We start from the raw sequence: 12,468 nt of genomic DNA, 5'->3' as shown, positions 1-12,468 counted from the left end.
GTTAAAAATCTCATAGGATGCTTTCTTTTTAAATTCTCAACAAAGTTGTCAAGTCTGCAAGTTCTTGCGTGCGTGCTAAAGAGAGACAGTCCGCTGCCACGTTTGTAGCCTACTTTTTAAATTACTTTACGATTTCAGCTTGAGTGCCTTTAAGTAAGATGACACTATTTTTGTTTTTTTTTATAAACAAGTAAGCTTACTATATTTGAAAAACGTCATGAACGATTAAAGCAACTTCTTACACTACTTTTGATTAAATGAGTGGTACACAACAAAATATGAAAGTGCGGCCAAATAGTTTAACAAGGTGTACTCTGACACAAAATAACATGACATTAAAATAAACTTTTTAAGAATGCTCAAAAGTTTCGATAATCCATTGCAAATACAGTACGTTATCACTCCGACAGCAGAATAGCTTAACCAATAGCAGCTCAACACATTCGAGCATCACGTTTTCTGCTGTTTGCGCAGGTGCACAGGGACGCAGTACTAGAACACATGAGCTGCTGGCTGAAAGGGATGTTGGTAAAAAAAAAAAAAGTGATGTGGGAGCAAATACGGAACTTGAAATCTGTAATAAGTAATCGCTTGCTTTTGTTTTAGGGAATTGAAAAATTGTAGGTGCCGGACTCGGGCATGTAAGCATTTTTTTTTACATGCCCCACCAAAATTTCTACATGCCCCGGGCATGTCTGGCAATATAATTTTTGAACACTGAATAGTAACCCAGGAGCTAAGAAATGCACTTCTAACTAACCTTAATTCAATTTGAGGTATTATGTACCAAAGTATACTATGTAAAATAGTTAACTACTGTAATACTGTTTTCAGCTTGTTTCATTACTTGATGAATTGACAGCATCTGATTTTTCCTAAACGACAGACATGTGGCATACTGTACATGTCTAGGATGCTATTTTTTGTATGATCAGATATCTGAATCAGATATTTTGGTATCACCTGGTGGGAAGGAGGTTCAGCTTTGAGTTTCCTTTTTTTTTAGATTACTGTAAACGTGTTGCTTGTAGAAACAGTGACAGAGTGACAGAAAAAAAAAAAAAAAAAAAAAAACATGATTGTGGCTATAGTCATTGTAACCAGAGCAGTAGAAGCATATAAGCTAGTTTAGAGATCAGTACTTTTCACTCCAGGCTTACCTGTCCCAATAGATGAACTGTAATGGAAATTGTCTTAATAACTGGAGCTTGTGAAAGACAATTGGCAGTTGAGATCTGAGACTAGATGATGCCGTCATTTGTGTGATAATTGGTAGGAGATCAAGCTACCCCCACACACATTCACAGATCTGTATCTGCAAGGTGATTTATGTTTAAGAAGACTTGTATCCATTGTACTGTTTTTGGCTATGAAATAGTGTTTTTTTTTGCACTGCATTTTAATTTTTTCTTTGCGTTATACAACACTTGTACTTTTTTTATTATTTGTTATTTGCCAAAAACATTGCAATCCAGGTGCCATGACAGAAATCCGTTACCCAATATATTAACATTCAATTTCAACACAATGTAAAATGAGAACAAACTAGAACCGTTGCATCTGTAATAACAGAGTGGTTTCTTAAATGTACTGTCATATTGGATCAGCCCTACCTGAAAACCTTTTGTGTGCAATTTCCCTCATGAAAATTTGAGTTGTCACCAGGGGTTAATAATTGTTGGGTGTATAGGTTATTTTTGTTTGTGGTGTGTTTCCTTTTTTTTAAATTTATTTTTGTTTGGTGGGGGTACCTGACATTGTTCATCCTGTAGTAAATTTAGTCAAATCTGTCTATGTAAGGTTCTGCATAGAATCAGATTCTTAACCCAGTGGGTTTACTTTTCTACTTGATTGGAAGGCTAAATGCAGTCTTTCTCTTACAGAGTTGAACTTTGTCAGCTAAGGGAATTTCTCACTTCATTCTTTTTATTTATTTCTGTTTGTTCTAAATTTTCTTTTAATGTCACAATTGACTTGCTTTCCGTAGTCTATATACTTATCTTACCAATGACAAATTTTCAGCCTTCTGTCGCTCGGTTCCAGGTCTTCCGGCCTCGGACCCCACCGGAGGCCATTGCTCTGTGCAGCCACCTGCTGGAGTACACCCCCACTGCCCGCCTGACACCACTAGAGGCGTGCGCACACTCGTTCTTCGATGAGCTGCGGGACCCAAACGTCAAGCTACCAAACGGACGAGAGAAACCTAATCTTTTCAACTTCACCACTCAAGGTAAGGAACAGCTTAAAGCAGGGCTACTAAGCCCTGGTTCTGGAGGGCCGCTGTCCTTCCTGGTCTTTGTCCCAACTGTACTACTAAATTACTTAATTGGACCAATGAAGTGCTTATTAGAAGCTTAATTGACCAAATTAATCAATTTAGTGTACAGTTAGAACAAAAACCAAGAGAGACAGTGGCCCTCCAGGACCAGTGTTGAATAGCCCTGGCTTAATGGTTGCTACCCACCAGGTGCGATGTGACAAGCGAAACTGCAGCGATACCTTTCACACCACAGACGACGCGGGAGCAGCACCAGGGCGACGCAAAATAAATAGAATTGAATCCTATTTTTTGCGATTTTGGAATTGCTGCTAGGGAATTGACCAACCTCTTTAATGCACGTGGTTCAGCCGGGTGATGCAGTATCCAGAATGACGGAGGAAACGGTAATATTTGCCGTGGAAAATTACCGATAGCTTTGACCAAAGGTCATCGCAATTAAAGATACAGATTTGAATGACAATTTATATGGGAGTCCATTTCGAAGTAACTGGGCAAGTCTGGTGTGTGATTCATTGCCATATGTTGAAATAGCATTGGAGAAGACATTTCCACATCATGTTGACAAATATGTACCAGTCTTGATCATAGTTTTGTCAACAGCAATTCTGAATAGTTGTATAGATCTGGCAGTTTTCACACCTGTCACATCGCCTCTGTGTCACTTTTGGCATGTATGGTCAAGTTGCTGCGAAAGTATCTTGTCACCCAATAAAAAAAATGGCAGCGCATGTGGTGTGTGGCAGCCTTTACAATGCCAGTCAATAGCTAGTTATTGCTAGGGGCCGAAATAGCAATCCCCTTACTGACCATTTTTAGATGGCAGTCACTAGCCACACAGAAAATAAAGAAATATACCTCCCATTGTTTCATGTACTCCTTCAAATGTGCTCACCCAGATGTGCTGCTATTTTAATTCTTGAGACAAAGGTTTAATTTATGTATGCATTTATTCACCACCCACCCCCCCCCCCCCCCTCCCCACCACCACCCCACAGAGCTGTCTAGCAACCCTTCCCTGGCTGCAATCCTTATCCCAGCTCACGCACGGAATCAGGCCAGCACCTCAAACCCCACAAATGCTTCTGCAACAACAGGTGAGCGGAAACCACCTGCTTTTGAGTGAAACCACCTGCAGGTGTCCTTCTGGGTTATATTTGTGAACTGATGACTTGTTTAAAATGTTAGATATCAAACTTTTTTTCGGTTTTGTAATTATCATATATTGCCAAACATACTGTATAGATATATTTTCTGTTAAAGCTTTGTGAATGAATGTTATAGTTCTGTCACCCTGCCAAGTATGAAGAACTGGCTCTCCTCATTGGCTTGTTCTTGCTTATCAGAAGTCTCTGGTCTTCTGAAGCCAAACATTCAAAACCGAGACAGTGATAGCAACTAGTTAAACGTTTCCAGTAATCACATAGCTAAAACATTACTGCACTGTTAAATACAACATTTTATCGACTGCCTATCTCTAAACACCACAAAGACCTTGCTTAACCTTAGTTTTTGTTTTTTTACTCTTCTACAGAAGCTAACGCAGATCGTGGCCAGACCACCAACGCAGCTTCTTCAGCATCTGCAGCAAACTCTACCTGAACCCGACGAATAGAGTCGGAGAGCCAAATATGAGTTGCAAATAAATCAAACCTAAAAACAAACAAATATTGAGGAAAGAAGCCCTGTTCATTTTTTTATTTTTTTTATTTGTAAATTAAACATATAAATACTGTTTTCATTTCGTGCTCAAGGGAATTTTGGAGGAATGCGGAGCAATATATAGAAATATACACATTTCTCCCTTGACAATCTTTTTATTGAAGTTATGACAACATTGTAGCAACCTACCCTCAAACAGCAAAACAAGATATCAACCACCACTCTCATTTCTCCTTTCTTCTTTCCCCAGACACTATTCTTTTCTCTTATCCTTAATATCCCTGGAATTGTGGAGCCTCATTGAGAACAGGACAGCTTTCCATTCAGCTTTGTTTCTGGGTTGTAAAATAGTGCACGGCTTGAATTTGGTTGGGAGCACAGAGTAAAAGAATTATATTGACAAGCATCATCAACTTTTTTTTTTTTTTGACATTTATGGAAAAAAAGCATTTTATTTGTCTAATTCAAATAGCCTACAGGTAGCAGACCCATGCTTTTAAACGGAGGATCCTGGATTTTTGCTCATGCCATTTTTATGGATGGCTTCATTATTATTATTATTATTATTATTATTATTATTATTATTATTATTATTATTAATATTATAATGTTATTTGTGTTAACACACACACGCACACCCATATAGATATAATATATATATATATATATATATATATATATATATATATATATATTCAGTAGGAATTGTAAATTTAAGTTTTGTCTACTTGCTTTTGTTTTGTGTATATATAAATACATATGTATACAGTTTTTATATAGTTTGATGGATTTTTATATATATATATATGAAAATGTGTTTCCTTTCAACTAACACAGTAGGTCAGATACTAAAACTAATGCAGATGCAGCTGTGTTGGTTTTTAAACAGTGTTTTTTTTTTTTTTTTTTCCAGTTAGGCCGCATTTTCAGACTTCCAAGTCGCTTTTAATGTATTATTATATTTTTTTTTTTGACATGTTAGTCACACATTTGAGTATATTTTAATCTTTTCTCTATTTTATTTATTACTGCATGTGATTGTTGGCAGAAACCTGCTTTTTATATGAATATCATGGTAAAAAAAAAAAAAAATTGAATACAAGCATACTGCACCACTATTACTGTACTGCTATAAAGTCTAATGAAAGAGACAGTTTTATTTAATTTGACTTGAGTTTTATGGTGACTGTGCGTTTTTCCTTTTTAATAAAGGAATGGTGCTTTAATCCCATATTCTGGGGATCTTTTTCATTGCTGTTGCATACTAAAACAACAAACTTAGTTTTATTTTTTATTTATTTTTGTTTTGGGGGGGCGGGGGGTGGTAGTAGGGCTTATCTGAAACATGCCTTTTAGTAGAAACACATAGGATTCCTTTTGAGGAAAGAGAGACAACTTTTGTGCAAGTTCAGGTAGTATGCAACTAAACAGTAAATTGTAGCTCCAAGTGAATTGTATGCACTGTTTGAACAGCATGCAAAATAAATTTGTCAGTATTGTTAAGGTTAATCTAGTATCATCTTAACAAAGACTTTTATTTATTTTATTTTTGTTAATGTGGAGGAGTCCACAAAGTAGCCTTCTAAATCTAGTGAACATATATGAAATGCAATTGTGGTAGTATGTAAAGCTGCTTATTACTGTATTGCAATGTAATCCGCTCCCGAATAAGAACATTCAGAGAAGATGAGGATTGTTCTAAAGAATACAAAAAGTTGCTCTTTACTCCAGTATGTTTTGGAGTACTACCTAGATATCGCTTCTGAAAGCCCTTTAAACAAAGGTGGCAGGAAACCTTTTAAAGGGCCAGCGTTGTATTGTTATACAATTCTTTTTCAAGCCAACAAACAATTTCTGGTTTAAACATTTATTTAATAATAGCAGATCTGCAATAAGTCTCCCATGTAAAAAAAAAAAAAAAAAAAAAAAAAGTCTGAGGGAATTTTATATGGTGGAAGAAACGCTCATCTAAGCAGTGCTGGCAGTGATAGCCAACTGATCTGACCAGTAGTGAAGGAATCAGAGCTTCAATACATGTGGGTTATGGTATACATCCTGCTTTTCATTCATTACAATCCTATACCATATCTTTTTAAAAGAACAAATAACCAACATGAAGTAAAAAAAAAAAAAAAAAAAAAAAAAAAGTTATTACCACTTTTATTTGCATATTATAGCTGCTCCTCACCAAATTCAGGCTTGTTCTTTGTTTTTTTTTTTTTTTTTTTTTTTTTTTTTTTTTATTGTGTACGGTATATAAATATGTGGACCCAAGAACTGTTACGAGCAAAAACAAAAAAAACAAAAAAAAAAACAAAAAAAATTCAGGGTAAATAAATCTGTTTATTCAATATGTAGATGAGCTTTTTAAAGCTACTGTAAAGTAGGTGCCGGCTATATTATTGTAACAATAACTAGCGATCTCTAGTGTATCTATAGTTTGGAGTGCCTTTGCATCCAATGTTTGAACATAGATTTTTTTTTTTTTCCAACTTGCCCCTTTAACCCTTTGAGTGCTGTTGAAGTGTATGTCTAATTGTATTTACCCTGTGTAGTTTGCAGGGATTTGTTTAGATTTCAATGTTTCTTTATACATAGTTGTGTGTTTTGTTTTTTTTATGCCAATGAAGTTTAGAATTTGAAATGAAGAAAAGAATTAATGGTTTCAGTCCAGTTTTTACAATCTGAGCACATGATTCCAGGTTAATAAAAATTGGAACCGAAGTGTAATTTAATTATTTTACCTAACAAGTCACACCATTGTACAAGGCCTTGGTAATTTTTAGTGTCTTCTGGAATTTTTAAATATATATATCAATATATATATATATATATATAATATATATATATATATATATATATATATTTATGATAAAAGGACAAAAATATGTAAATAGTTGTTAGCAGTTCCCTTATTGTATCTCAGATCATTTATTTACCGTTTGTCACTTTTGACACTTAATAAAATGGTGTCAAAGCACATAGGCTCTCATTGCCTATGGCATCAGTACTGGTTGTGGGATGAGTAGCCTGTTTGGTTTGTGGCAGTCTTTATCTCTTAAGTTGACCACTCTGCTCTTTCCCTTTAGTTATCAAGTTCAGTTGTTTAGGATTTATTGGTTAAATGTTGTTCTATCAGATTGACCACTCGTGTGGTTCAGCCACCCCCTCTCCACTCTGTCCTGTTTCCAAGGTGGAAATGTTCCGATAATAGAATAAGGCAATAATAATTACTCTTGGATTTCTTTTTTTTTTATTTGTTTTTCATTGAAGTACATTCATTCAGCAGCACTCAAAGGGCTAAGTAACATGTAGCTCCTGTTGTGATTCTGGTATAAAATATTGCTTGCTTGTAATATTCGCACTCATAGATGTGTTGCTATTGGATCACATGGCCTGTAAAACTAAAGTGTGACCGTTTCCATGTCTACAAAATAAATACTGTGGGTTATATACAGACTATCCCATACACTTGTGAAAAAAGCTGTCGATGAAAAAACAAAACCTGTATAACATTATTACTACTTGAATGCCTGTTTGTGACTGAATTTTTATTTCATTTTAAATATAAACCTTTTTTTCTGTGAAAGTATGCTTAATGTTTTTTTCCCCACCTCCCTGTAAATAAATCCATTTTGTTCTTTAGTGTGACTTGATTTAAAAAAAAAAAAAAAAAAAAAAAAAAAAAAAAAAAGTTAACTGGTACTGTAATTTGCATTAAATAAAGTAGGTTAGCCTGAAAATTAAAGTAAATTTGCTGTTTTTGTGTGTTTTTTTTTTTTTCCTGTTTGAACAACTGCTACAGTAGCATAAGAGGTACTGTATGTAGAGAGTAACGGTGCAGAGACACTTTAGCGCAATCTTTTGGCCAAGTGTAGTTCTGGCAAATAAAGCCAGTCGGTATTTTGAGAACAGACATTCCTTAGGTCACAGAATTTAAATCTTTCAACTACTTTTGCTTTATATCTGGTCCATGATTGGTTGGCTTAAAAGGCTCTTATTTTCAGAACCCAAAAGACAAGGGTCATACATTTTGAGAAATCTGCCTGCAAGTCACACCCCAAAATGGAATATTTACTATGGATGTTGTTTCCCCTTTTTAGGGTAAGATATATTTGCAAAGCTTGTCTTTACATGTATCGGTCCCATGTAGGTCCAGTTGTGCAATTTTATTTATTAGAAGCAGTTTGTTCTGGTTTAGTCGTGAAAGAAAGAAATTATGTATAAAGAATGTGGGAATATACTTTTATTTCTGCAAAATTAACCTATGATAGTTTAAATAAGATTAAAACTTCCATAGTAAATATCTCATATTTGTACTATCAATGTAGCTGCTGTCTCTGCTCTGTGGAAAGTTTTCAAAAGGGGGTGCTACTAAACTGGAGAACAAATTCAATGTGAAGGTGTTTTTTTTGTTTGTTTTTTTTTTTTTTTTTGTTTATTTAAACTGAGTCATGGTTTTCTAAATTTGAATTGAGGACAGTGTTTCCTTGAACAGTGCCACCAACATCACATAATAATGTAAGCCTCAGAAGGGTTATTAAACAACTGAAGTAAAAACAAAAAAAAGTATATATTTCATGAACTATATTCCTGTCATAATTTAATTGTTACTTCTACACATTTAGTGGAAAGAAAGATGCTTTGAAAAAAATTGACAACAAAGGTAGGTAAAGCGTAAGTACAACGGTCCTGGATTAACAGTGTATAACACTAGGTGGAGCTGTTCAATACTGTTTGAATACTATGCATGCATGTCCATTACTGAAGTCTATGTTCAACATTAAAAAGAGTAAGCCACATTAAAAATTGCTTTAGAATTATTCAATCACATAACACAAAATTAAACATTGCCACAACAGAAGAGGCTAAGTTCACTTCAGTGAGTAGCACTTAATCAATGAGCAGTCTCGAATACCAAACCTGTTGACAAGGTCCTGGAGCATTTTAGTTTATTTTAAGTTTTTAATTGTATGTTGCCCCTGTGTTCAGAGCTGGCGTTAGATGTGTGGGGGCCCCAGGCAGAGGCTAAGGGGTGACCCCCTTTGTCCCACCCGCACATTGGATGACTTCCACTGCCCCTTTACTTAGAAAAGGACTTTCACATAAGAACAAAACACTCAATGTCAGAATGCAAACTCAAACAGTCAGTAGGCCTAATTAGTGTTACATACCTATTAAAAGGTAATGATACCATTTTACATTAATTATAAAATTAAACTAGGCATAAACTAGACAAATTTATGCTTTTCACTATCCTGTAGATTTGACCTAACTAACTTAGTGGGGTCACCCACGGCCTGGGACGCTGGGTTGCAAGACCCTAAAACCAGCTCTACCTGTGTTTCTCAATCATCATTGATTGTTTTATTTTTTTTTCTCAAATATGCCCGAGTTAAATTCGTTCTGGTAAACTTGTCAGGTTCTGATGGCATTACACTCTTGTGATGTAATCAGAACCTATGGAATAGTAAGTTAATGCAGTGTGTGTGTGTGTTTTTGGCTTTATGATTTCATCAGCATTTACAGATTGATGCTCAGACAATCAAAATATTTGACAACCTAGAACATTAAAATAGATCCCAATGTTAATATTGAAACAATAATGTACTTCAATTTATAAAGAGTGATCTAAGATCCCAAAGCTATCACTAAATGCATACAACTCCACAGTCCAGAGTATGGCACTTATACACAAAAACAACAGAAATACATTTCTTTTTACATCACACCTAGATAGATTTACAAAACATTAACACTTTGTGAAATAAGGAATACATAAGCATGTTCATTTCATATGTATCCTTACGCTATTAAATACAGCTTTGTTAAGTGTGATTAGAGGGTTGTCAAAGTTTTGATTTGGTCCCACTTGGTCAAATAGCATCTGGAACAAAAGTCACATGACTTTTTTTTTTTTTTTTTTTTTTTTTTTTTAAGGTATCTTGTTCATGCGAGTTGACTTGCTTGTATTTATAAGATTAAGATAATGTCTGCTGAAAAGTAGAACATATTTAAAAATAGATTTTATTAAAAACAAACCAAAAAATGGTTAAACACTGTGCATACAAATGTTATTTTTGCTAAGCACAAATAAGCACAAATAACATGGTTTATCTTTGAAAATAAATACAGTGGTTTGCAGAAGTATTCATCCCCTACCAATAATGTCACATTTTGTTGAATTACAAATAATGTATGCACAGTTTGTCAAACTTAACTTTTTTTTTATTCAAAGCTGTAGTGGTTAAACTGAACACTGTTATATAAGGAGGTTAAATGCCAGCATCTCCATAACATGATGCTGCCGCCACCATGCTTGACAGCTGGGATGGTGTTGACTGGGTGATGTGCAGTGTTGGGCTTGCGCCAGGCATAACACTGGGAATTTAGACAGAAAAGTTAAATTTTGTTCTCGTCTGACCACAAAACCTTTTTCCAAATGTCTGCAGTATCATCTACATCAGGGGTGTCAAACTCAGTTCCTGGAGGGGGCCGCAGTGTCTTCTGGCTTTCATTCTACTCGAACTCTCAGTTACTTCATTGGTCTAATTATTTCATTAACAGGACACATTTAACACTTATCTTCAGGCCTCAATATGTTTCATATGTAATGTACCTTGAAACAAGTGCATTTTTAAAACCATCAACTGTAAAAGACTTTAAAATATTAAATATGTAAAATTCAACAAATAACTAGATCAATTATGTTAATTGACAGCTTAAGTTGGGATGAAAACCAGAAGACTCTGCGGCCCTCGAGGACTAGAGTTTGACACCCTTGATCTATATGCTTTTTTGCAAACTCCATACGTGCTTTAAGATGAGGCTTTTTGACTAATGGATTCTTTCTTGCCACACTTCCATACAGACCAGCTTTGTATAGGGACTGGCTTATTGCTGATGTGTGAACACTGACTCCCATCTCAGACACAGAATTTGCAGATCTCTCAAGGTCATTGTTGGCTTCACAGTGACATCCCGAAACAGCTTCCTGCTTGCCCAACTGCTCAGTTTGGGAGGCGACCTGATCTGGGTAGTGTCTGGGTGGTATGATGCATCTTCCACTTAATGATGGACTTCACTGTGCAGGGATAATCAGTGTCTTTGAAATTTTCTTGTACCCTTCTCCTGCTCTGTGCCTCTCTACCACTTTATCCCTGACTTGTTTTGAAAGCTCCTTGGTCTTCGTGGTTGCTTTGTTGGATCACTTTGTGAGCTGCAGCTTGAAAGTCTTTATATACCTGAGGGAAATTATCTACAAGTTAAACCACTTTGAGTACACCCAGGCTGAAACAATTTCACTAATCTTGTGAACTTTCAAACAAATCATTTGCACCTGAGCTGATTTAGGGCTACAATATATAGTCTAATTTGAATAAAGTCTAATTTGAAAGCGTCATGGAGTACGCTCAGGTGCCAACGAAATGTGAAAACTTTGCAAACCACTGTACATAGATACAGGGATGGAAATAGGACTCCCATTGCATATCAGTTTGATTCATTCCTGGTTTTATCTTCAGTTCAATAATACACAACTGTGCTTGTTACATAAAGTGTGTGGCTCATTAAGCTTGTATTAAAACTTGGAATGGGGGAAACTACTCTGCAATAGGAGTCTTATCCTTCCATCCTTGATAGATATATATAAACAATACACCTTTCCTTTACACTATTGACTGGTTGTGCAGTTCACAATAATTCTATATTTAATAGAAAATGTACAAACTATTGTCTGTCACATAACATACAAGTCTTACATACATTTCAACACACACAAACACATTTAGTACTTGTTAGGCACCTGTTCATGTTTACTTTGAATACTGCTAACCCTTGGCACACTGGGCAACTGACCAGAATTTTTTAGGATATTTCAGCAGCTTCCAGTAAAATGTAGTAGATTGCTTTCTAAATGAGCTAGTCCTAAAAGGACGTTCTGTCAAATGTTTTAACTAATGAGGTATGAATGTTCTGCTTGTTTCAACCTCCTTCCCAGCTAAACTGATAACTGCTTAAGTTCACCAAGTACATATTTTGCATTGGGAATGTTTGACCTATAGTTTGTATACAAGATCTCGAATGTGGTTGCTGTACAATGATAATTGACTGCTGAAAATGGAAAGTATTAAATAATAAATAAATAACTGTTAAAATGTAGTGTTTATTGTGCTAATGCTAAATGTAATATAGTATTACTGGTGTCTTAGATTTTTGTTCTACCATTCAATGAAGTGCACACAATTTTAGCATATCTGTGTACACGGCATAGCTTGAAATACAAAATCAAAGCAGATTTATACCTCTGAAATTGATAAAAGGAAGTAAATCCACTTACCATATTTTGAAAAGCAGGGCCTTAGGCTCAGGAATATACTAAATTCTAAAACACGAAAACACAGTGATGAGGTTTCTCCTGAGGATTACATTCAAGCTTGATATTCACATATTGTGATCCTAATAACAAATGTTAAAGTAATGAAAATGCTTGTCTGCCCTAACCCTTTTAAAAGTTTACCAAATTGGAT

General features: G+C 35.2%; 1 protein-coding gene across 8 annotated transcripts in view; it reads left to right on the top strand.

The window, feature by feature from the left end:
* The window catches only part of LOC121327778 (glycogen synthase kinase-3 beta-like), a 53,014-nt gene extending 48,471 nt beyond the window's left edge, over positions 1 to 4,543 (top strand). For 4 of the 8 annotated variants that reach the window (XM_041271989.1, XM_041271990.1, XM_041271988.1 and 1 more), the window contains exons 9-11: positions 2,044 to 2,230; positions 3,277 to 3,375; positions 3,813 to 4,543. In XM_041271989.1, the coding sequence (XP_041127923.1) occupies positions 2,044 to 2,230; positions 3,277 to 3,375; positions 3,813 to 3,880 (354 nt within the window). In that variant the 3' untranslated portion in view covers positions 3,881 to 4,543. Of the gene's footprint in view, positions 1 to 2,022; positions 2,231 to 3,276; positions 3,376 to 3,812 lie in introns of all 8 variants that reach the window. The other 4 variants (XM_041271986.1, XM_041271985.1, XM_041271987.1 and 1 more) reach the window with 1 other exon arrangement.
* The last annotated feature ends 7,925 nt before the right edge of the window (positions 4,544 to 12,468 follow it).

Source organism: Polyodon spathula, chromosome 15, assembly GCF_017654505.1.
Source record: "Polyodon spathula isolate WHYD16114869_AA chromosome 15, ASM1765450v1, whole genome shotgun sequence".
Taxonomy (NCBI): Eukaryota; Metazoa; Chordata; class Actinopteri; order Acipenseriformes; family Polyodontidae; genus Polyodon; species Polyodon spathula.
This window is presented reverse-complemented; position numbering and strand designations above follow the sequence as displayed.